Raw genomic sequence first — 23,466 nt, 5'->3', positions numbered from 1 at the left:
GTTGCGGCAAGTGTGCTTGACTTGGAACCTGAACAAGGGTCGGCCGTGGGTGGATGTCTTTTGAGAAGGGCCTGTCAGTCTGTGTTGGGAATAGCTTCAGCACTAGCAGGGGTCGGCCGATACCTGACACGGAGCTCCGGTGGGTCCGGACCGCTACCCTATATCCACAGACGTCGTCATGTTGGTGGAGGGATGTTTTATGTAAAAGCTCCGAGTAGTGATTGAGTAAGCGCAGCAAGATGGGCACATGTTTTCTTTGCACATATGAAGTCATTGCTGAAAAAAGGTAGCTTAAGCCGGTGCCTGACGGGTGGGGCCGTGTAGCCCAGATCCCGATTCATGTCATGCAAGTTGCGAGCAGGGGTTGTCCGTAGCGTCCGACTTGACGTGTGTATCGGAAATAGACATCAAATCAAGCTCAGTATACACGACCATCCTGTATTCCAGAGGCCAAACTGGTATAAATAAGACGGATGGTCTCTTCTCTAAAAGTCTTTTCAATAACAACAAACAAGCAAAACATCCATTCACAAACAATCCTCTTTTCGAAATCTACATTCTACCAAGTCACAATGGCTACTCCCACTTCCACCAGAGCTTGGTCTCTCCGCGAAACCGACCCCAGCAACTTCGATGGATTGGAGCTCAAGGAGAGCATCCCGCTCCCCAAGCTTGGCGACCATGATGTGTTGGTTGAGATTGAGGCCGTCTCGCTCAACTACAGAGATCTTGCCATCCCAAGGGTAAGACCCAATGACACATTGAGTTGGAATAATGTTTGCTAACTTTAATGAAGGGCCGTTACCCTTTTGTGATGAACCTTCCTGTTGTTCCTGGCTCGGATGCTTCTGGTATCGCTGTGGCGGTTGGCCCCAAGGTCACCGGCATCTCCAAGGGCGATAGGGTGTGCACACTCTTCAATGAACGTCACCAGACTGGTGAAATCACTCCAGAAGGAGTATCAAGCGGCCTTGGAGGAGCCATTGACGGCACACTGCGTCAATACGGTGTATTTCCCGAATACGGTCTTGTTCAGGCACCGCAGTCCCTGAACGCCATTGAAGCTAGCACCCTGACCTGTGCACCTCTGACGGCATGGAATGCTCTGTACGGACTGCAGTCCAAGGCTGTCATGGCTGGTGACTGGGTACTGACCCAAGGCACCGGCGGTGTGAGTCTCGCAGCCATCCAGTTTGCCGTTGCTGCTGGGGCCACCGTTGTTGCCACAACTTCTTCAAACGACAAGGTCGACGCCCTCAAGAAGCTGGGAGCTTCTCACGTCATCAACTACCGCGAGACGCCCAACTGGGGCGAGACCGCACGAGCCCTGACCCCCAAGGGTCTAGGCTTTGACCACATCATCGAGGTTGGCGGTCCTGCCACGCTTGAGCAGTCGCTCAAGAGCATCAAGCTCGGCGGAGTCATCACCATTATCGGGTTCCTCTCTTCGTCGGACAAGCAGCCCTCGCTGATGGACGTTCTTAACCATCTTTGCATTGTTCGTGGTATCTTTGTCGGATCCAAGGTGCAGTTTGAGGAGATGAACCGTGCTATTGACTCGATCAAGATGAAGCCTGTGGTTGATTCCAAGATCTTTGCCTTTGAGCAGCTCAAGGAGGCCTATCAGTATCAGTGGGATAGGAAGCACTTTGGAAAGGTTGTCGTGCAGGTTGGAAACTGAGGGATTCTATGTATAATAAATTGGGGCAGAGGGAGTATAGTTACAAGCCGCGACTGGCACTGGCATTCCACTCTAGGTCAATCGCACTAAATTGGATATGAAGTATCACGTCAAGAGTTAACTGCTTGAGTCTTCTTACGAGAGCGACAAGTTAAAGGGTTTTACTTGGTGCAAGGCATAAATTCCCAAAAGAAAGGTATTTATTCACTATCTAAGTTTGGCCCCATGTTGAGTCAGGGCAGTGCTATCTTAAAATCGACAGAGGCAGAGGTTGAGCTCAAACCTGTCATCTCAACCAAGTCTTGCTCGGGAGTCCGTATCTCGTAATCGGATGTTTGTCTGACAAAGGAAATCTAGATTCTCCAGAGCCATCTTCGTGGCTCCCCAAAAAGTCATCATCGGAATAGCCTCTTCGTCTTCGTCGGCGGTAAACTCACCTTGTCCTGGTGGCGGTGCCTTGTAAACACTTGCGTTCAGGCCGTTGAGTATTTGGGCATCGTGGTTCCGGTTTTCGTTGTTTGTGCCATGGAGGCCAGGTGTTGGAGGATTATCGTCATCTGTTCAAAGTCAGCATGTTCATCCTCGCGTAGTCCAAGGTTTACTCCCTCTTGCCCGTCTTCTCGCCACATTCCTCATCCTCAGGACTGCCGGTCTCAGGGTCAGAGGAAGATGCGACTGGGGTATCGGAGGGAGAGTCCTTGCTCGACTCACCAATCATCTCGGCCGTGGTATTGGCGTCGTCTTGGCCATCCTGTTTCTTGTTAGCGAAATCTCGACCCTTCTTGGCGGGCTTGCGTACCTTGGGCTCGTTCTCGAGATCATCGGCAGTGGCGACTTGAGCAACCTCGGAGAAGTTGCGCGCGGTTCGGCGACGTTGACGTCGCTGCTCCCGGCGGCTGAGAGGTTCGGACTCTACGGCCACCTCGGGCGCGTTGTCGTAGAGTGGAAGACTAGAGTTCTCCCGAGTTGGACGAATCTCCTTCTGCCAGGACATGGTGGAGGTAGTTTGTCGTGTTGTTGGTGTGGATGAGGTGTTGAGTTGTGTTGAGAGGTTTCGTCGTGAGTGTTGTCGTGATCGTTGTCGTCAAAGGTGAGGAGAGAGAAAACAAAGAAAGATGAAAGGGGGCTCGTGCGTATTTATACTTGTGGACGTGAAGTATTTGTTCATATATCCTCGACTTGTTCCAGGATGAAGTGTAGTTGTTCAGTTGTCAATCGCACTGTGCCGACTATGTGCTCTATAATTCACATAGACCGATGCGAAGAGCAGCGGGCTAACGGTGAATAGTCGTGAACAGCGAGCGTGGAAGATTCCAGAAATTGATGGTTGCCTGGAATCGCCGTACTTATGAGGACAGAGAAAAACAGACAAGTGTTTGATGGTTGTTCGGGAAGTTGCCGGTTTGTTTGCTGGTGTCTGTCAGATGTGCGTGCACGTCACGGGATTGCCTGCAGGCAGCCGATGATTCCAGGGACAAGTCATCCTGTTAGACTCGAGGACACGGCTACTGAGCGAACTGTGAAAGGGTAACCATAATTTATGCTGCCGGGAGATGGCTCTCACGAGCATTGGTGGAGAGTTATGTCGCTGACAATCTTAGGGGGCTGATGCTTGGCACACTGAGCTCGAATGCCCGGATATATGGTGGGTACTACTTTTATGGTTCATCAGTATCTATTTTGCTTTCTTGTTAATCGTAAAGTTCAAGATAAAAATCAAGAAAAAAGATGGGCTATCCAATGCCCTTATCCTTCTACTTGGACTTTATCAGGCTTATTCTCTCTATTCATTGTTGGTAACTTGATTCTGGCCCTATCATAAGGTTCTATAAATTGCGGCCTATAAGAAACTATGTTGCGGACTTCCACCAAACTACCACGTTCGCATGTCAAATGTCTATTTCCTCGCTTGGCACAGACTTCCAAGACGAATTCAAGGACAGCCGAGCCGTTGCTATCTAATTATAGACCAAGATATCTAGGTAATCAGTAAACTGGTTATTGCAATCGGCCAGGCAGGACACAGATACCACAGCCTGCTGCGCCAAGATGCAATAACAAAACATGGCGTCGAGGGAAGGCCTCTTTAATCCAGTCTTCGGATTCCGAGCCTGATTCTTCTTTCTTTCTTTTCTTCCTCCCCACCCTCTCATCCTCTCTGTGCCACCCCCTCCTTGTTTCTTCTATCTTGCCTGTAATGGAACCCTGTATCCCTGAAGACGCTGTAGACCCTGACGTGGCAGGGATTGGTGTAAGTCAATGTCGACCTACCTTCTCGAGAGTAGGTAGGTTGAGAAATTGCACGCACTGACAGATTCCGAATATAGGTGTTGATTTCGTTTGCCATCTCATCACTCATCACTATTCTACTTATAGTGATTGCATATTTCAGACAAGCGCTTCGACCTGATCGATATAGCTCACTCGACAATGTCATCATTGGGCTTCCTCGACGTAAACCGATCAGCGAGAGGGTTCGAGCACAGCGCATCGCGGCTTTGGAGTCTTTCCTCAAAGCCCTTTCCGACCAGCATTTATTCACTTCCTTTGCCCTCACACTGACTATATATCTTCTTCGGTATGGTGCACCGGGGTTTGATGCCGAAAAGGTCTCTGCGTACTCGTACTGCCTGGCAGTCAACATCGCGCTGCTTTCCTCCACTGTTCACTTGTCCGCCACAACCATCTTACGAGATAATCTTGACAAGTTTAAGTGGCTTCGACTTGTACGGGTCATCATAATGGTTGTGACAATCGGTTGTTTGCTGCCCCAATTGGTCCTAACCCAGGTCATGGAGCCAAGTATTACACTACGATGTGCTGTCGGACCGGCAGAGGAATTCCTGAACTCTACACCGGACGACTATGAATTTGGCTTAACGGTAACTTTGGCTACATCTGCGATCATTTCCGCTCTTGTGTGCGGCTATGGACGCAGAATACTGGAGCTCTACTCGACGAGCTTTCGGCAGTCACCCGAAAGATGGGCCTCCAGCGTCTTTAACACCATTCGCCAGTGGTTCAAGGCCGACATCCAAGAACACCTCGACCAAGAAACAGTTTCCTACAATGAGAGGGAGCTGGTGGATGTCCATACATCTTCAGGAATGATGCTTCATGCGCAACTCCTGCGCATTGTGTGCACCGAGTTCCGCCAGTCATTTTTTACTGAACTCATTTGGCTTCTTTTCTATACCGTATATTCGATATTCCAGATGGTGTTCTTTATTATTTGGAGCTTTGAACCTGGCCAATCACCCATTAGCCTTAAATGGGGATTTGGGCAGGTTCTGCCCCTGGTTCTCCTCGGGCTCCCTGTTATTTCTGCCATTGAGTTTTACGATGGTGAGTGACTCAGCGAGTTTAGTCTGGAATGATCCTCTACTAATAAGAAAATAGAATGGGCAAGTAATAGTCCCGAAAACGAACGATCCATTGAGCTCCAGGAAATGGGGGCTGGGTCCCAGACCAACAGCCAAGTTGATGATTTGAGTCCATATGACTTGTGCTTGAACCATCACAGAGAAACTACACTCTTCTATACCTGGTTCCTTGTTAGTGTTTATTCGGCATTGGTGATCGCTGGAGCATTTGAATTCTCCTGGGCCACCTGGGGCACCTTCACTACATCAGACGGAGAAAGTATCACAGGTACGTTTTATCTAACTATTTTCTTCGTCTCTGTGCTTGTGATAAGCCTGGGGTTCTCTTTATTGGCTGGTTCTGGTTGGATAGGTGGGCGAAAACGGTTTGCGCGGCTGGGTGCACGATGATGAGCAATTGGTGGATGGGTCTGTCATTGAAGATCATGTCAAACGAGCCAAGGGCATAAGTGGTGGAATGCCCTTTTATATAACCTCGCATTTTTATGTGTCGGATATAGAGGGAGGCGGGAGAGGAGAGACGTCAAGACGTTCAATGGCTTTGATGAGAAAGGAAACTGCCGGGAAACTGGCCCGCTTGTCAGCATCCACCGTTTGGATCAAGCAGTTACCAGATCAGGATTGCATTGCGGAGGATCGACGCTCAAGGATGAGTCACCAAGAGACGTCGTCTAGCAATGATGGGATGGGGCTGAGGTCAGGTCATAACTTAACATGAAACCAACCCTGCAATTTTGTCTGCGGCTGAATGGGAAACCTCGACTTTGGCAACTACCTTGTAAATCTGGACTTCCAGGCAAACCCCAGTAAGGCTAGACGAGAGAAGCTTCTACACGAGGGGGCGCGATTTGAGCATTGTGTTTTTACCACTCATTTGAGAGGAAATTGTGTGCAGGTGCCAATGTCTTGAAACAGCCCCAATCTAAAAATCTTGCGACGGATTCCTTAGTTGCAGAATCTGGTCCGTGGGTGGCTATACGAACCGACTTGATGGACCGGGGTCGACCAACACCACGCCAAAAAGCCTGAAGGATCGGGTCTAATCTCCAGATGTTTCAAGCTGCCTAAAGCATTTAAGCTGTTTCTTCCCACCTCTAAAATTTCTTCACAGTTTCTTCATCTCTACCAATAATTCATATTCTTTTCACCATGGTGTACAGTTCTCTTGTTCATGCTGCCGCTCATCTCGCGCGACGAGGAGCCACCTATCCAGACGAAGAGCCATGGACCGATGAACAATGCGTGGGCCATCCAATCACACACGATGTTCACTATCCTAGTCAGGGAGATACTGTCTATACGGGTGAACAGATTACTCTCTCATGGCAGAGTGATTTCAACGTGACTGGGAAGCTCACCCAGAAGTGGAGCGCCGAGATTAGAGACTTTACCAACATGAGCTTCCCTGAGGCTTGGAGATACCAAATCTTCTGTAAGTCAACAATACTGGCATATCCATTGTATTGTATCTCTGACCAAGATTTAGCCAATGTGACATTCAATTATCCATCGGACGACTGGACGCTGTGGAACGAACAATGCCAAGAGTACTGGACCTTGATTGAACGCAACTGGACAATCCCCAAGGATCTCGACCTGAAGAGTGGCAAGTTTGCCGTGATTTTCAGAAACGAGACGGATCCGTCAAACAGGACCTCTGTCCTCAGTGACTTGTTCTTTATCGAAAACAACCAAACCTCGACAACGACAGCGCCTACGCAAACTGTGACTGTCACCATCGCGACACCGGCAGCGACGAATGGAGGTTCAGAGACTACTGAAAGTACACCGGTGCCTACTAACGATGGGGGTCTCTCCTCGGGGGTGAAGACTGGCATCAGCGTTGGTATTGCGGCGCTGACGACTTTGTTGCTGCTTGGTCTTTAGATGTTCTGCTTGAACAAGAGCCTACTACGTTGAACCTGATATTGGAGGGATGGAGTCTTTGAGGCTGTCCTGGTTGGCAGAACCCTTGATGGTTAATGGGTAATTTCTTCTGGAGCTTTTCTTTGTGCAAAAATCAGTTTAGATCTACATAGCAAGTCCGAAGTGGGCTTGAGACTTCACAATTTCATATGTTCAATACAATTCTACTGTACCCTGGAATTTTCATCTTTCATAGCTACAAGTCCAGTCTTCAGTCTTACTCATGTTGGTATGTTGTGCTGGTTTGCCTTGAATAAAGACTGGCACGCAATCCTCCTTGTTCCAGGACTACTCAAGTCTAAACAAGGAGAACGCGGCATGCTCACAACTCAAACGCTTGCAACCCAGACATGGCAAAACATTGAACAAAGGAGACCAGTTGCCTTGAGGCTGCATAAGAATGGGACATCATTCTAAATGATTCATCACCCATAGCAAACAATAAACTCAAGTCACCATGTCTCAAGCTACTTCAGCACGAAGTGACGAAAAGACTCTGGTCCCAGTGGCGGGCGGACCCCTTGATGGCTGGACTATCACCAATCCCCATGGCTACATTATTGCTGGCTGGTCTTGCTCCCGGGCACTCAAGAACTTTGAGATAAGATATAGGATGCCCGATAATAAGAATCGACGGACCGAGGCTGATGATTCCAACCACCGTTGCCGAACCATCAATCCAATCTCGGCCGACAATTGCCAGCGCTGCGGCGCTCGATTCGACGTAGGCGTAGAGGCCCTAGATAAGGATGGGAAGGTAATTGCAACGATTAAGATGATCACAGAGAGAGCCGACTACTTCTGGCGGTACTCGAAGGATTACCCAGGCTACAATCCTAATCTCAGATGGAACCACCATGCGACTGATTGGTGGCGAGAGCAGAAGATGATGCGGAGAAGATAGCGTTCAATACAGCTACTTCTGTCTTTGATTAGGGAGTACCTGGTCAGTAGCGCAGACAATTACTGCAGATGAGTACGCACAATTAGACCGAGTTTGCCCTTTGAAATGATATGTTGGCAACTGAATATTAGATCAGGAGAGATTACGCTCGAATGAAGCTGCTATGCTTGACATGTCGATTTGGTGGATTCACGACTTGTTATTTGATCCAAACATTGTTCTAGAACCCCCCTGTGAAGCGTTCATGCTTGTTCAAAGTATGAGTCAATAAAGAGGAACATGATGGCCTTGACGGGAGACTTGTTGCCACATCGATTAGGCGTCAATAGAGCTGACAAAATGGTCTTTGTGATTTGGCCAATAGAGATGGAATTTCCAATGCGAGGAATGCATGAAACAAGGCATGTCGTGTCACAGGTGTGCGTTGATTTCAGCCCTCCGAAAGTTACACTTGGACATCACCAAGTAAAAAGGCCCGTCAAGAATCATGGTTTTGTGTATCCTTTGGGCGATTATATGTAGCACCTGTTTGACTTGTTTTCTCGCTCTCTTTCCCTTGCTGCCCAGTTATCCGCCCATCTCGCAACGACGCCACGATAGAAGAGCGGTCACAACCAAAACCCGCCTGAACCATTGTTCGACAGCGAAAAACAATGGTAGAAGTCACAAAATTCATACAGTCGGATCATAGCCAGTGGCGCTGCAAGAGATGCAAGCGCCGAAACCGCATGTCGGCCGGTCACTGCAGGCACTGCAAGAGGAGTCGCAGACTTGGAACCAAGGCCCTCAACGACGCTGGGGTCGTTATTGGGAAACTGAGGATTGTTAATACTGTCGGTGATGAGTTCTGGGAGTATTTCGACATTATCACGGTCGTCGTTGAGGAGTGATAGGGTGTTGGTGATGGCTTCGTCAGTGATGATGAGATGTCACGCTATGGCACCGGATCAGATATATGAGACTGGAGAGATAGTGATATTGTGCGCATTATATGAAGTCAAAGTGAATAGAATCCAAGGATCCTCTGCTCCTTCAGATTCCCAGTGTATAAAGCCGGTACGCCTTACCGAGATATGTCTGCTTCCTCTCCGTCGACAAGACAAACCTAACTAGCCAACATCAACAACTGCAACACCTACAAGAGAAACACTTTCTTTGCTATACAAAATGCCTACCGTAGTCACCAACATCGTCCGCGACGACCATACCAAGTGGCGCTGCAAGCACTGCCAGAAGATCAACGACATGGGCGTCACGCACTGCACCAGGTGTAACAGGAAGCGCGGCATTGGCGCGCATGCCATCAACCAAGAAGACAGCATGATTGGGGAGCTGCAGATTACCAACACTGCTGGTGACGAGTTTTGGGAGTATGGAGATTACATTGAAGTTATAGTTCAGCGTTAGTAGGTCAAGGATCGTGCTTAGATTCTTGGCTCGTGATACAAGGCGTTGGCCAGTGGTGAATACAAGGAAGACACTTGAATAAACGCAGTTCCTATGTGCATATGCTCTGTTGCACGTCTCGCTATCGGCATCCTCAGCACTTGCTCTATTCGTTTCATGTTCATCAACCAGGTACTTGAAATAAGCAATAGAACGTTGCCTAGCAATATTCATTTTAATTTCCCATTCACTTAAGCAAAACAATGACATCAACGTTATGAAATATGCCCTCCGCTGTCCGGACCGATCACTTTGATGGGTCGGCCGTAAACAGCAACCACGCTTCATCAACGTAGGCGATGGCCTGTTTGAAACCGTCATTGAGGATCAATCACCATGCTTCATCAACGGTCACGACTCAAGCGTAATCACCCCGGCGTCGACTCTACTGCCTTGCATCATATTGCAATGTCGATTGTCTGTGACCATGTGGAGAAATAGGCATAGACGAGAGACCCCAGTCGGCACTTGGAGAACCATGTAATCGATAACCTGGATCTATATGAGATGTCACATCGACGCGGTAGAACGACATCGGCCTAGCAGGGTTCACCAGAGTGACAGGCCAGGGTTCAAGCGAGTGTGTATATACTCGTAACAGCGTTGAACATATTGTATGGGTAGGATATCATTTACTATAGCATCGCTCGACAATGGACCAACCGACATGGAAAAGAGATGAAACGTATAAACCACTCACTGTCACGAACTTGGTCCGCGCCCGGAGCCATTCCGCCAAACGTGATGGACGTCTCGAGAGAACTGGGCCGTCAAGTCTCGGATTTTGCTGTTGATCTTGTCAGATGGATGCTGCCTTGACTCTCAACAGTCACATACCTGAGCTTGGAGAGATCCACATCCATCGACACCACCGTCGACAGATCCGACAGGTGGTTCTGGGCCCTAGCCTGCTCGTGGGCATCCAGCACGGCCTGGTGGATCTGCCTGCTCTCGACCAGAGCGTCGGTAAGCTGTGCCCAGGCTTGGGCAGCCTGGATCAGGTACTCTCCAATGTCGTTGACAAGGGTCTTTGCTTGCTCGGTGGAGGCGGGCTCCTTGGCCGCCATGGTACTGGAGGCGATGTCTAGGTGCTGGACCAGGACCAGTAGGCTCTCGGCAGACTGGGCGTCGTACTCGGGCTCGAAGGGGCTTCTGTGGGCGGGCATGGGAGATGGTTCTGTTTTGGTAAATTAGATGTGCTGATTGTAGAGGAATCTCACAACTCACTGGAAAAGGTGAAACGGGGTGAAAGAAGAAGAGTAGGTGGTATTTCAAGGGGTGGTGGTGGATGTGCTGATGCGTGTGTCGTGGGGGTCGGATATCAGCACTTGATATTCCGATATGCGGCGAAAGAAGAAACGTCGGGTATAATATAAGGAACAAGAAAAAAAAAACCAACTGATCGAAGGGGAATGAAACGTTTAATGACCCCGCGGGAGGCGATTACTTAGATACGACACTCTCTCTTCCCCCAGCCCAGTCAGTGGAGACAGGGGGGAAAGAGAGACGAAAAAGCTGAGAAGAGAAAAGAGACAACAAGGCCAAAGTCCAAAAGTTAGCGCCGCCTTTTTTCGGGAGCTCCGCTAAGAATAAACAAGGACCCCCTCCAAGAGCAGCGGTCACAGAAAAAAAAAACGAGCATTCACTCATGTGTGTTTGCCTCATTGATGGGCACGAGGCAGATCCAAAAGTGCAATTGCTCACCGACCAGACAGACAAGCAGGCAAGTACCGCGACATTACAGAGGGGGTGGCCTGTCTGAGGGCTTCTAGAACCGCTAGAATCACGGCACATGGTACGGTACGGGTGCTGCTGGGCTGAAACCCCCATGTCTTGAGAGTTGTCTCTTTTCTCTTTTCTCTCTGTCATTCTCGGCTGGGGACTCTCCGTGAAAATAATGGCGCCATTCAGCTCGCTCGGCCACGACCCGGCTGTGTGTGGCGGATCGACAAGAGAGTAAGAAGCGAGCGAAAAAGCCCGCCGGTTCATGACTATCCGGTCCATGTTCCCACTGCCGAGACGACAGACGTGGTTCCTCTGTCGATCTAGAAAGATGGACCCCTACATCGGCTTAGCTTGAGAGTCTAGTCTAGCTACAGTAACAGACAGTGCCGATATCTCCTCCCATCCCATCCCAGGTCAAGGTCTGGGAAATCCGGGGGGTGTGTGTGTCTGCTGACGTGCAGTTCCAACAGCAAAAAAAGGGCAGGGCCCCACGGCCACGGTAGAAGAGAGAGCTTGCGTGAAATGACATCAGTGGTACAAAAAAAGTGTCATATCGCTTCTTGTCACATTCCTGATCCCGAGAATCCGGGCTCCGGCCCCTCTTTCCCCGCGGATGGCTGACTCTATTTGGACCCTTTTTCACTCATGTCGAAGTTGAAGCTGAAGTGAGTCTTGTAGCCGCATCACTGAAAGGAATGCTTGGGCATCAACCGTTTCATTGGAGTTGAATGCCGCCATGTCAGCAGTACATACCCGCGCCTACCGTGAATAAACTCAGTCGACGGTCTGAGAGCCGAACGAGTCAGAACCTCTCTCAAGGTCACTTGTAAACAAGAAATCGCTTGGCGAAAGTGGGCTGGCGTGTGAGGTGGCTGGGGGTGACTGACTCTCAAGAGACAAAATTATCCCCTCAGCGAGAGAGAGATATCAACGCTAATCGCGGCGTGGGAAACACAACAAGGAGGCACCACAGGAGTTTCACTGTTCCCCTCTGTCGCCTCTTATCTCTTTTCTCGTCCCGGCGTTGCCCGAAACTCTGAGCAATCCTTTTTTTTAAGCAGGGGTGGCCTCCTCTTCCCCACAAGGAGCACCTACAAGAAAAAAAACACCGGGAATCGAACCGGAACTGTTACATAGCGGTGAACCAGAGAGACGACGAGGCGACAAGAGGGATCTTAGCGGGCCCCCCTCTCTCTCCCCTCACCCTCAACTCCACTCCCCTCATCTCATCTCAGGGATTCAGGGTCGAGCGTGGTAAATAAGTGAGAAGCCGTTGACGGCGCTAATGCACCCGGAACAATGGATCGGTAACCCACGCAGAATCCGCCGAATGGTTGCATCTCGGGTCCTCCACTTGATGGTCATGATGCCACTGAGAAATAAAGATGTTATCTAGGCTATCAACCTGATATCTGATAGTCGAAGCGTGGGAAACGACTGAGACGAATGTCTTGACTGTCTTGCCTAGATCTCGATCAAACTGAATCTTACTTACAGCCCATGACCCTGACCTGCTGAACAATCAGTCAAATATTGAAACCCACATAGTATGAGTCTACAGTGCTTGCTTTTCCATCGTCAATCCCTGCCTGCGCAACTGCAACCCAGGGCACCAATTATTTCTTGCATGTCTCTGAGAGCATGTGAGCCGCTAATTCCCACTGATCCACGTACTGAACACATGGGAGAAGATCACTGTCTAGAGGTGGCGCGGCAATTTTAGGGCGCGCGTCTCAGTGCCACGGGGTTGGAAAAAGCAACCAAGAAATGAGAGCTCTCCACACCGGTCTGGAGAAAGCGTAAGCTGCAACAAGACGGGCGGGAATAGGCGGCAAATGATTCTCTCCTCGCATGATTTTTGTTTTGCAGAGCGGTAGTTGTTACGTGGTTGCAGATCATGTCGATGAGTAGTGTTTTTTTGTCCCGCTGCGGGAAGACGTGTGAGATGCAGAGAGATGACGAGGTTGCAAGCCACCATATGCTGATTAAACACGGGATGGTGATGGAGGGTGGCTTCATGCAAGTCAAACAAGCCAATTAACAAAGCAAGGAACCCCTTCTCGCGGGGAGCTGGCTGGGCAGAGTTACAGTAGTACCCTTCTTTTGCCCCTTCTTTAGCTTGCAGGTCTACGATAATTGAGGCCGTTGCTATTCCCGCAGACGGTTGCACACACCCATAAACTGTAGGTGTTCTCCCACTTGTACTGAAATGGATATAATAGCCACGGATAAGCCAGTTGCCATCTTGAAACCGTCCGCGGTTTCATGCGGAGTCACTGCTGACATTCTTGTGGTGCTCTGGTTGTTCCCAGTTTTTGTAGACCCATCAAACCCACTAGGAAGAGGTCTGAGCGATATGCAGAGACCTATTGGCAATCGGGCAAGCGGAAGGAATAGTCAATGCAACGCTACTGAGGCCATGGATCCATCTTGTTGTCTGCTTTGATATAAAATTGTCACCTGTTGAACCTGTCTGCGAGTAGCTATGTACTCGTGGGCCCCCTTCAACAGCCCTGGCTTACGAGTAGGTCACCTGTTGGCATCGAAGCTTAGAGTGATAGATCGGTTATAAAATACACCCAAACACACCACTTGATAGATACCGAATCATCCAATGACGAATCAGAACTAGATCAGCAACTTCCCTCTCCTTAAGTGAGGTATCGGAATCCACTACCAACAACACCACGCCCAGCAGCCTCCTCCTCCCTCTCCTTCTCCTCAAGCCTCTTGTTCTCACGCTTGAGATAAAAGTGGAGAACCGTAGCAGCAATAATTGCAACAACTGCCATGGCACCATTAACGCTGAACGCCAAGACGAATCGAGGCCCGGCGTTGTTTGGGTAGAGATAGGAGCCGTAAATACTGCAGATGGTGGCCATGGCATTGTTGAAAGCCACAGCCGCAGCTCGCTTGGATACGGGACGGAAGATGGTGTTGGCAGTCCATACCATGGCCATATTAAACCCCGTATAGATACCCGGAAGCATAATCATGGCTCCAAAGTATCGAGGTCCGATACCAGAAGTAGCAGCCGAGATGATGAAACCCGCCAGCGCGCAAGAGATGGGAATGACCGTGTGCCAGTACCTCTCGCGAGTTCTATCCGCATTCCAAGATACAAGAGCGCAGACGATACAGGCAAATAGATATGGTGGAGCCGTGAGAAGCAGGGTCGTGTTGCGATCCTTGCCCATGCTCTTGACGACAGTGGGGAAGAAGCTGTTGATAGCGATGGCGCTGGCTGCTCCATAAACAACCACGACAAGAATCCAATTCTTGGGATCTTTGATAAGAAGCTTGAAGCCTTCAAAAAGAGGCTGCTTAGATCCTTCAGTCCAGTCTTCTTCTCCAGCAGCATCCTTCTCCATTCGCCACATGGCAAGAGCTCGTTCTTGCTCTGTAAGCCATTTTGTGTTCGCAGGGAAATCCGGGAGGACAAAGAATGCAAAGGCAGAGATGACGACAGTTGCAGAGCCTTCAATGATGAAAACCCAACGCCAGGCGAGAAGTCCGTGAGCGCCGTCAAGATTATCCATTATAGCAGCGGCGATCAGACCCGAGAAGGCTCCAGAGATCAAGGATCCACAGTAAAAGATGCCAGTCCGGACACCGAGCTCTCTTCGGACGTACCAAGCACTTAAAGTAGCTAGGGCACCGGGATAGAAGGCTGCTTCGACGAAGCCGAGGAGGAATCGAGTGACAAGGAGGCCGGCAAAGTTCTGAGCGGCTTCACTGCAAGCGCAGAGGATTCCCTATGATTGGTGTTAGTTGAAGTCTTCAAAGATGACTTTTGAGGAGTTTCTTACCCAGACAACCATGCATCCAGTCAAGTACATGGCAGGTTTTCCAATCTTGTTGAGAAGCATGTTGGAAGGGACCTGCATGAGGATATAACCAACAAAGAGAATAGAAACACAGGTCTACAGCCAGTCAGAAATGGTTTGCGCGAATACAAAAAAGACATACCTGGAATTCGTTTGGACCTAGGTTCAAGTCTTCTTCCAGTCCACCAAGTCGAGCTGCTCCAATCGCGTTTCTAAACCCTTGTTAGCGGAGAACGTCAACGTCTGGTTTGTGATGCATACCTATCAAGATAATTCATGATATAAATTAGAATCATGGTTGGGAGCAATCTCAAATCGACCTTTCGGAGGAGCTTCTTCTCGAGCCTCTTGAATTCCTCCTCAGAGAGGCTTCTGAGGATCTCTGGCATTTGGCTGTTTTCCTCGACAAACGACACCACCTTGCCGAGGCCATGATCCTCTGAGGAAGGTTCCTTCGTCTTTATGTCTGAGCCCATAGTTGAAGATTGCAGTATCAGATGAATTTGGATCAAGATCAAGTTGGCACGAAACTCTGTGCTTCAACACTTTCGATACTCAAGTTAAACTGATGAACCCCCCCTTATATACAACCTTCAACACCGCACCGACAATATACTCCAAGCTATCAGATAGCCAAGCCCTTGTCAAATAGAGACCAATCCAAGATAGCACACGACCAGGTTGAGTCAAGTGTTCACGATCACTTTCGCGGGGAACCCCAGATGACAGGCGGTGCAAGCCAGGATGAGATTGCGGGGAAACCATGATAACGAAGGAGTCAGTCATGATGATGGTGGTGTCTTCGGCCGCTAAAGATATCTAGCCGAAGTCTGTCGAAGCGAAGAAAAACACTATCATGAGTCGTGGATCACAACTTGGCTCTTACACTAAGGAAACTGAGGCTTCTCGCGAGGCTTGGCTGGAGACAACCGAAGGGTGGTGCATCCCTGCAACTTTTCTGGAACCGGCCGCTAATGCGCGTCAGGCCGAACGACAAGCCCTAGCGTGGAATCGGCCGCTAATGCAAGCTGAGCCGGTTGATCAGCAAGGAGTAGGGACACTAGAGCCCATCCGGGGGGTGGTGCCCGACTGATTTTCGAGGGCTTGGTTGCTTCGGCCGCTTGCGCTAGCTGAGCCGAAGAGGCCATTGAGATCCGCCTCTTCCGCGAATATGCCCACGTTTAGCCACGCGGTGTTTTACTTGTCTGGAAACCGGTGAAAGGGGTGGCGAGGTGATTGGGTGCTTGACGCGCTATCTCGTCATGTGTCCGAGCGGTTATCTTGCTTGGGGGAGCAATAATTTGTTTGCGGGGGAGGAAACACCATGACCGGTGAAGGAAGCGAGACGGGAAACAGAGAGAGAGAAGAGGAATTACTGCATCGGCTGGAGAGTTGTCACAGCCGATCACATTGCTTAAAGAGGTCTTGTTGACGAATATAAATAAACTACTAGAGTTCAATAGACTAGAGCCATCAAACAACACCATCTTCACCCATCACCATACCCTTCAAGTCTCAGTTCGCAACCATGAGCAAACCATCAGTTCTCATCATCGGCGGAGGCGTCTTTGGAACCTCGACCGCCTACCATCTTGCCGAGAGAGGCTTTGACCAGGTCACAGTGGTCGACCGCTTCGAGCCGCCGTCCAGAGATTCTGCCGCGACGGACCTGAACAAGGTCATCCGTGCCGACTACCCCAACCCTCTGTACGCCAAGCTCGGCCTCGAGACCCTTGGCGTCTGGAAGGACCCAAGATCCCTTTTCAAGGGTCTCTACAAGGAGACGGGATGGGTCATGGGCGGCCATGAAGCTACCAATGGATGGCTCGAGAACGCCAAAGACCTGGCGCGGAGGACTAACCGTCCTGGTGTCGAGTATTTGACTGCTGAGCAGATGAGACAGAAGTGGCCAGCTTTGAGTGGAGAATTTCCGGGATGGACTAACTTGTATAGTCCTCAAGCTGGATGGGTGAGTTTTTCTCTCATTGATCTACACAGCAATATTAACCGTCATTTGTCCAGGTCCCCTCCGGCCAAGCCCTCCTCCGAATGGCGCAAGCTGCCCAGGCAAAGGGCGCCAGATACATCACAGGTGACGCAGGCCACATCAAGAAGCTGCTGTACGACCGGGACGGGACATGCAGGGGTGCCGTGGCAGCCAATGGTCAGCTCCATCAAGCCGACATGGTTGTCGTGGCAGCTGGAGCAAGCCTGCCCGCCCTGGTCGATGGAGCAAATGAGGACGTGGTGGCACAGACTTCGGCAATCTGTGTCATTCAGCTTGAGCCTCACGAGGTTGAGAAGTACAAGGACATTCCCATCATTGATGATTTTGAGCAGGGTGAGTTTAGGTTGTTTGACTTTGCTGGGTTGACTACTGACGAGATAGGCATCATCTTTCCTCCTGATGAGAACGGGCTTATCAAGCTCTGCAGTGTGAGGCTTGTGACCAACTACAAGAACCATGATGTCCCTGGTGCATCTATCCTGCACTCTGTAGGCGACTATCCAGATGATGGATGCCCCAAGGAGCTGGAGGATGAGATCAGGCAGTTTGTGCGCGAGATGATTCCCGAGCTGGCCGATCGACCATTCGTCACGACCCGACTCTGCTGGTAAGAGTCTCATCACTCAATTCATCCTCAACTAATCATCCCCCAGGGACGGCATGGCCAAAGACCTCAACTTCCGCATCTGCCCCTACCCCTCAACCAAGAACCTCTACATCGCCACAGCAGGATCCAACCATGGGTTCAAGTTCCTCCCCGTCATCGGCAAGTACGTGGCCGACATGCTCGAGGGAAAACTGGCCAAGGAGTGGACGGACCTCTGGAGCTGGCGCTTCGGCAAGGTCCCCGCCAACTTCCAGGATCCTCACCCGTTCCCCCTCCGAGACCTTTCCGAGTTGACGGGCTGGAAAGGGAGGAACGCCCCTGGCGCGGGAAAGCTTCCCTGGACATGGAGCCGGAGTCGTTTGTAAGCGTTAGAGAGTCTAGATACACCCCCCCTAGTTGTGTAGAGTAGAAGGAAAATGCGAAGCAGGAAATGCAACCCGAGAAAACGCAGGGATCAGTCACATGACCTAGCTCGCGATAGATCCACAGAGAATGACCCAATAAGCACCAAATCCGCTCCAACGGATCTTCGAGCCCACGTTAACTCAGCGTTAGCGTTGTTGTCTCGCTCTAGAGGCTCTGTTTTCTCCCCGGGACACGACTCGTGGCAGTGTTGGGCTCTGCTCCACATTGCCTGCTTCCTTCTGTACCTCTGTACAGTACCTACTCCAAGTTTGGTCTCGATAAAATCCCGTAACAGAGCGTGAGAGTTACCAAAAAGAGGCCTTGTCCTACGTCACTAGCTCTGAGCCTATTCCAAACCAAACAAACCCCTGCTTTTTCTCGCCAAACGGCGTCTCCGCACGCCTCGAATCTCTTTACAATCTCGTGTCTCCCCTCTTAAGATTTGCGGTGAAGCTCAAGAGACCTTGTCTGGTGAGAAAAAACAAAAAACAAACAACACCCATGCTTTCCAACCGTTGACCGGGTATTTCGCAGCGCTTGGGTTGCAATAACATGGGGTCGCAATGGGCAAGTTCAAGGGCCGCAATGCTGTGGCCTGCACGGCATGCCACGCCCAAAAGCTAAAGTGCAGCGGCGGTATGTTTGCTACAATCTTCATGATAGCTCACTTTGACAGCTTGCTCAAACCTCCACAGAAACTCCCTGCAGCCGCTGCACCCTGCGTAACCGAGAATGCATCTACCCAAAGAAAGAAAAGTTCATCGCCGTACCAGAGAGCTACCTGCGCGAGATTGAAGGCGAGGCAAGTCTCAACCGTCAATCCAGCATCGCCGAGTTCTCCTCCTCTGCCGATACCCAGTCCAGCTTCTTCACCTCCGACCGACATGAGACGAGCGACTATTCACCTGTCAGCGACAACCGAGCTGCGAGGAGTCACCTCAGAGAAGACTGCAGCGCCGAGCGCTTCATCCAGAAGCTCAAGGACCTATCCTCGTCGTTGCATCCTTTTGTTCAGTCCGACATGTGCCAACCCATAGGGACTGGAAATGAGAGCGGTTACACCTATCTACGTCTGAAATCCGACTTTCACCGTGAGTGGGATGAAACCTCGAGTCTCTTTGTGTCTGGATATCTTGCTCATTACTGTGCATCCCAGAACCCGAGGTTTCAGTCAAACTACCACCCAAGCCCTATGCTTTACGCCTTCTCGACATTTTCGAAGACATCTTTTGCGATTATCACTGGTTTCTCCGCAGAGACTTTCGAGAGCGATTGTCTTTGACCTACTCTCACCCCATCAGCCAGTCTGGCGACAGGAACTGGTTCTGCCGGGTCTCTGTCGTTCTAGCTCTGGCTCAGACGTTTGTATACAGCGAAGTCTCCAATTCGTCCGAAGTGGAGCGGCCAGGGTCTGGTTCAGGATCTCAGGCAGACAGTTCTCGAACCTTGACGCTTCTACCACCTGGATCAGATCTATTCGAGCAAGCGGTGCTCCTATTCAAGATATCCTCCGAGGAACCAATTCTGGAGGACATTGAAGCTTTGAATCTGATGGTGAGTGACACGTTGCAGCTAATAGGGGCGCGAGAAGCTAGACTAAATCTCCGGGAATAGGCGTTCTACTGCTACTCCCTAAACCGACGGAAAACCGCCTTTATCTACGCCAGTCAGAGTATCACCCTGGCGAAGCTGCTACATCTCGACAAGGCACAACCATACCAGTCCAAAGATGCAGCAAACCAGACCAGCAACCATCAGCGGGTTACGAGCGAACATATGAGAAGACTCTGGTGGACTTCATACTGCATGGACAGAATGGTGGCCACAGAACTTGGCTTAACTCCCACGCAGTGGACGATTCCACAAACCGTTTCCCTTCCTTCGTCTTCTGGTCTGATGTCTGAAGACCTAGATCAGTTCTTTGATCCTGCAATCCTGGCTGCTCAGATCCAACTCTGCGAGATCAAGCGCAGGGTGTGGGATACAGTGACCGGGTTGCTGCGAACCCCTGACTATCACTCCATCCTCAGTGCCATACAACCCTGCCTGGACCTCTTGCAGAATTGGAAAGAGAGTTTGCCTGGCCATATGGCTCTTCGGTTTGATACTTGCCAGACCATGTTCAACCTGCCATGTGCCAGAGGCCTTGCGTCTCTGTATCTACGGTATCACCAGGTACGTTTGCTCGTCAACGTCCGTCACTTGTAAGTGCAAACACTCACTGGCGCTAGTGCTTTACTGTCCTTCTACGTCCATTCTTCCTTCAGGAGCTATCCGGTATCATGCAGGAGCGCTTGGGCAAGCCAACACAGAGCATGACAACTGCCAGCGACCAGATACAAGCCATCAAGATACAGTGTCTCGAAGCCGCCAGGAACAACTGCATCATTCTTCTTGATCTTTCGACAAACAGCAAGATTGGTCAGAATTCCTTTCTATCCTCTCAGCTCAAGCTAACTCAGTGAACAGCCAAGTACGGTTATTGGGATTCTATTCATACGTTTTCGGCCCTGGCCATCCTCTCGCTCTCCAACATCCCATCGATCGATCCTCGGGGACCAAAGTCCGAAGCCGATGCACGACTATACACCGACTCTCGAGCTATACTAGAAGATATGGCACGAAGTGGAAACCCCTCTGCCAAGGACCACGAGTCCCTCCTGACAGACGTCGAAGCCATGGTCAAGGAGGTGTCATCTCAGGCAGACCAGCCAATGATGGATCCCGATGCCACCATCACAGATCCATGGGAGCTGCAGCCGAGTTTCGGGGATGTCGGGTTCTATGAGCTGATATCCGATCAGCTGTGGTGGGACATTGACTGGAGCAACCTCTCCAGCACGTACGCTGAAGGTCTGGGTCCAAGTTTTCCTGGCTAAAGGCATCTCGGCGGGCAATGGTATAATTCTTTGTACATAGTCTATACGTTTACGAGTAGTATCATGATCATGAGGTAGGATATTTTTTTATTGGCAGCATAGCAGTAGTCAAGGTAGTCGCAAGCAACATGAGCGTATCCAGATTTTCAAGGCTTTGGTCTGAGTTCTGTGTCACATTCTGCTCGTGACGTATTCTCGTTGCAAGTGACTTTCTTGTACGCCATCTCCACTTACTACAAGCAATATTTCTCTATGGCTTAGGGTAAGTCGCCGGCTTCTGTTGGTAGACTCGCGACACCTTCATCTCCGCCTCGGCAGGACAACACCGCCTCCTAGAAAGGCATAGATCTCAATAAAGCATCACGTCGACAGACTATGTGCTCAACACTTTTTTCTATATGTATGTCCATCTCAAAAACGCGCAACGAGTCTCACTCCAAGTTCCCTGGCGCCCAATATCCGACGTTCCGGACATGTAAATAGCGATTGATATGAGTCTTACTGTGCTATATCAAGCCATCGGTAACCAATAATTGCCTCATTATCCCCCCTTTTCTCGCGAGCACCTTGTCCTCTTCCGTCTCACCAAATTCCCTCGGGTTCTCTCCCGACGACCAGGCCTCTGTTTCCGATCCGAGCTCAGACGACATGTCTCAGATATCGCTTGTCCAGCCCGCAAAAGCAAAAAAGGGAACTTGCTCGGTTATTAACGGGTGCACATATTCCGTACATAAATACATATCGCGGGTCCACCTTGACTTGCATTGGTCTCAACGGTGAATCTGCACGAGAACAGACCGTGGAGACTCGGTGAGCTAGACTCGATGCACATGCACAGGGCATGAAGCGAATCGGAATTTCTCCTCACTTTGACTGGTGAGATCCTTGCTAGTGAGAATGAAATGAAGTTCCTGCTGACCGGATGTGATATACCAGCCATAATGAGGATCTGGACAGGGCGATATTCCGGTCACTTGCCAAGCCCAGTGCATATAACCGACATGGTCTTGGGCCAAGTATCACTTCCAGCTCTCAATGGTCGCGTCACGTCCAGCATGGTTGTCTCAGAAGTTTATTCTTCTGGCCTTATCTACATCATTCATACAAGTTTTCCAGCCACCGCCATAACCCGGGCGGAACAAAACCACTTCCTATGGAGCAACTGTCCATTTCCACTGCCCAAACCCTGTTCATCATATTACCGAGCGGCACGCGGTGCTCATGCAGTCAGGTCCAACGACAAGCTCCGCGGTCCTCGATATCGTGGTCGTAGGGTCGTCGTCGTGGGGTTGCATCGCGTAAACAGGGAAGATGCCGATAGGGAGAGTGTCTATCTGACCTGGTTAGATCTGCCTCATAGTGGAATTGATGGCATTCAGAACGCTTACCTTCAAAATTTTGCACCGTTGCAAGTTGCTCATGTTCTCGAGTCGAGCTCAACACCACACTTCGCAGTCCTTGACATCATAGTCATAGACTTGAAGGAGGTATCGTCGAAAAGTTGTATCCCGGGGTAGGGAAGACGCCGAGAGTGTCTGTTTGGTTAGATTAGATCTCTCACTTAATGGAAGGGAGAACATCTTCAAACACTTACCTTTAATCAGTTTCATTCTCCAGGTAGTAGGCCATGCGAGCCTCCCGGATCTTGCAAATCTCCTCGTTGACAATGTTGTCAGCCTCATCCGGCTGTCCGAAGATGAGCAAGGCCACATCCAACTTCTTCAGCCAGGTGTCCTGCTGCAAGGCGTGGTTGGCAATTATGACGTTGCGCTCCGACCGGAAGCAGTTCGCCAGAGTGTAGATACTGGAGCTGAAGAAGCGAACAATGACGGCAGCCACCTTTTCGTGCTCGGCGATGGCCATGTACAGAATGTTGTTGACGAACTGGCTCGTGATGGGGAGAGCATTGTTCTCAGCTGCCTTCTTCAAGACGGGGTCGCAGATGAGAGGACGCTCAGAGGTGTCGATTTCACCATTGCGAAGAGCACCGAAGGCAAGGTAGTCAAGTGCCTTCATGAAGTTTCGACGCATGTCGCTGAGCTGCGAAGCGGCAGGGGGAAGCAAGCAGCACTCGCAACGACACTCAAAGAACAACTGGTCATGTCGCTCAAGTCTGGTCTTGCTGACGAGTTCGATTTGATAACAGAAGGTAATCTCCTCGCCAACCTCAATTTCCGCAATGGCGGTTCTCACCAGCCAACGATCGTGCTTGTTGTCAGTGTGCGGAACGGACGAGTTGGGCTGACACGAGTGGTTGAAGCGCGACTGGACGAGATAGAATCCAACGCCTCTGTTGTCAACGTTGAAAGAGTTCTGAATAAACCAGGGGATAAACCTTCTGAAGAAGCGGCCGCCGTTGTCACGGGCCATTGTAACCATCTTCTGTTTGTCAAGCGGTAGATTGAAGAATTTCATGGCGAGGGCTTCTTCATTGAGGTCCTGGAACCTGTCGATCACGAACAAGGGCAGTTCACGCATGATCAATCCTCCCTTGTTGAGGCGCCTCGTGGCAAAGGCTCCCCATCCCTTGCCGTCCGTAGCCTCCTTCAGCACGAAGGGAGCGTCTTTGGGCAGAGGGATGCGAGGGTACGCTAGAAGGGTATCAGAATCAAATACGGCGAAGTAGAAGAGATACTCACGGTGTCCGTCGGTCGACATGACTGTTTCTGTCTCAG

At 50.3% G+C, this 23,466-nt stretch overlaps 10 protein-coding genes across 10 annotated transcripts; 6 read left to right on the top strand and 4 right to left on the bottom strand.

The window, feature by feature from the left end:
• Window positions 1-572: 572 nt before the first annotated feature.
• On the top strand, window positions 573-1,681 carry NECHADRAFT_47041 (uncharacterized protein; the record flags this gene model as incomplete). Its single annotated transcript, XM_003048823.1, has 2 exons — window positions 573-743; window positions 797-1,681. The coding sequence occupies 2 exons, from the start codon at window positions 573-575 to the stop codon at window positions 1,679-1,681; spliced, it is 1,056 nt and encodes a 351-aa protein (XP_003048869.1).
• A 291-nt stretch (window positions 1,682-1,972) lies between these two features.
• On the bottom strand, window positions 1,973-2,675 carry NECHADRAFT_83625 (uncharacterized protein; the record flags this gene model as incomplete). Its single annotated transcript, XM_003048639.1, has 2 exons — window positions 1,973-2,238; window positions 2,393-2,675. 2 exons carry the CDS (start codon window positions 2,673-2,675, stop codon window positions 1,973-1,975), a joined length of 549 nt encoding a protein of 182 aa, XP_003048685.1.
• Window positions 2,676-3,878: 1,203 nt separating this feature from the next.
• Window positions 3,879-5,739, top strand: NECHADRAFT_83624 (uncharacterized protein; the record flags this gene model as incomplete). Its single annotated transcript, XM_003048822.1, has 4 exons — window positions 3,879-3,932; window positions 4,009-5,026; window positions 5,081-5,332; window positions 5,567-5,739. The coding sequence occupies 4 exons, from the start codon at window positions 3,879-3,881 to the stop codon at window positions 5,737-5,739; spliced, it is 1,497 nt and encodes a 498-aa protein (XP_003048868.1).
• A 474-nt stretch (window positions 5,740-6,213) lies between these two features.
• NECHADRAFT_83623 (uncharacterized protein) lies at window positions 6,214-6,951 on the top strand (the record flags this gene model as incomplete). The annotated part of the gene is made up of 2 exons (XM_003048821.1): window positions 6,214-6,496; window positions 6,551-6,951. 2 exons carry the CDS (start codon window positions 6,214-6,216, stop codon window positions 6,949-6,951), a joined length of 684 nt encoding a protein of 227 aa, XP_003048867.1.
• Window positions 6,952-7,447: 496 nt separating this feature from the next.
• On the top strand, window positions 7,448-7,944 carry NECHADRAFT_83622 (uncharacterized protein; the record flags this gene model as incomplete). The annotated part of the gene is made up of 2 exons (XM_003048820.1): window positions 7,448-7,747; window positions 7,927-7,944. 2 exons carry the CDS (start codon window positions 7,448-7,450, stop codon window positions 7,942-7,944), a joined length of 318 nt encoding a protein of 105 aa, XP_003048866.1.
• A 1,973-nt stretch (window positions 7,945-9,917) lies between these two features.
• NECHADRAFT_101235 (uncharacterized protein) lies at window positions 9,918-10,697 on the bottom strand. The gene is made up of 3 exons (XM_003048638.1): window positions 10,568-10,697; window positions 10,178-10,517; window positions 9,918-10,127 (listed from the first exon to the last, which is right to left on the bottom strand). Exons 2-3 carry the CDS (start codon window positions 10,504-10,506, stop codon window positions 10,043-10,045), a joined length of 414 nt encoding a protein of 137 aa, XP_003048684.1. The 5' UTR covers window positions 10,507-10,517; window positions 10,568-10,697; the 3' UTR covers window positions 9,918-10,042.
• A 3,088-nt stretch (window positions 10,698-13,785) lies between these two features.
• Window positions 13,786-15,281, bottom strand: NECHADRAFT_23989 (uncharacterized protein; the record flags this gene model as incomplete). Its single annotated transcript, XM_003048637.1, has 4 exons — window positions 13,786-14,820; window positions 14,875-14,988; window positions 15,035-15,104; window positions 15,154-15,281. Coding segments are annotated over 4 exons (1,347 nt in total), but the record flags the coding sequence as incomplete, so codon positions are not given.
• A 1,139-nt stretch (window positions 15,282-16,420) lies between these two features.
• NECHADRAFT_95403 (uncharacterized protein) lies at window positions 16,421-17,872 on the top strand (the record flags this gene model as incomplete). Its single annotated transcript, XM_003048819.1, has 4 exons — window positions 16,421-16,861; window positions 16,915-17,195; window positions 17,328-17,507; window positions 17,554-17,872. The coding sequence occupies 4 exons, from the start codon at window positions 16,421-16,423 to the stop codon at window positions 17,870-17,872; spliced, it is 1,221 nt and encodes a 406-aa protein (XP_003048865.1).
• Window positions 17,873-18,475: 603 nt separating this feature from the next.
• Window positions 18,476-20,791, top strand: NECHADRAFT_83618 (uncharacterized protein; the record flags this gene model as incomplete). Its single annotated transcript, XM_003048818.1, has 6 exons — window positions 18,476-18,548; window positions 18,608-19,003; window positions 19,069-19,466; window positions 19,527-20,087; window positions 20,144-20,333; window positions 20,382-20,791. 6 exons carry the CDS (start codon window positions 18,476-18,478, stop codon window positions 20,789-20,791), a joined length of 2,028 nt encoding a protein of 675 aa, XP_003048864.1.
• Window positions 20,792-22,387: 1,596 nt separating this feature from the next.
• SDG2119 (uncharacterized protein) lies at window positions 22,388-23,449 on the bottom strand (the record flags this gene model as incomplete). The annotated part of the gene is made up of 2 exons (XM_003048636.1): window positions 22,388-23,382; window positions 23,431-23,449. 2 exons carry the CDS (start codon window positions 23,447-23,449, stop codon window positions 22,388-22,390), a joined length of 1,014 nt encoding a protein of 337 aa, XP_003048682.1.
• Window positions 23,450-23,466: the final 17 nt, after the last annotated feature.

The sequence above is a fragment of the Fusarium vanettenii genome (assembly GCF_000151355.1).
Source record: "Fusarium vanettenii 77-13-4 chromosome 8 genomic scaffold NECHAsca_10_chr8_2_0, whole genome shotgun sequence".
Taxonomy (NCBI): Eukaryota; Fungi; Ascomycota; class Sordariomycetes; order Hypocreales; family Nectriaceae; genus Fusarium; species Fusarium vanettenii.
This window is presented reverse-complemented; position numbering and strand designations above follow the sequence as displayed.

Coding starts and splice junctions, on each gene's coding strand:
- NECHADRAFT_101235 (XM_003048638.1), bottom strand. CDS start 10,506: ATGCCCGCCCACAGAAGCCCCTTCGAGCCCGAGTACGACGCCCAGTCT. Junction 10,128..10,177: donor GTGGATCTCTCCAAGCTCAG/GTATGTGACTGT, acceptor CAAGATCAACAG/CAAAATCCGAGACTTGACGG.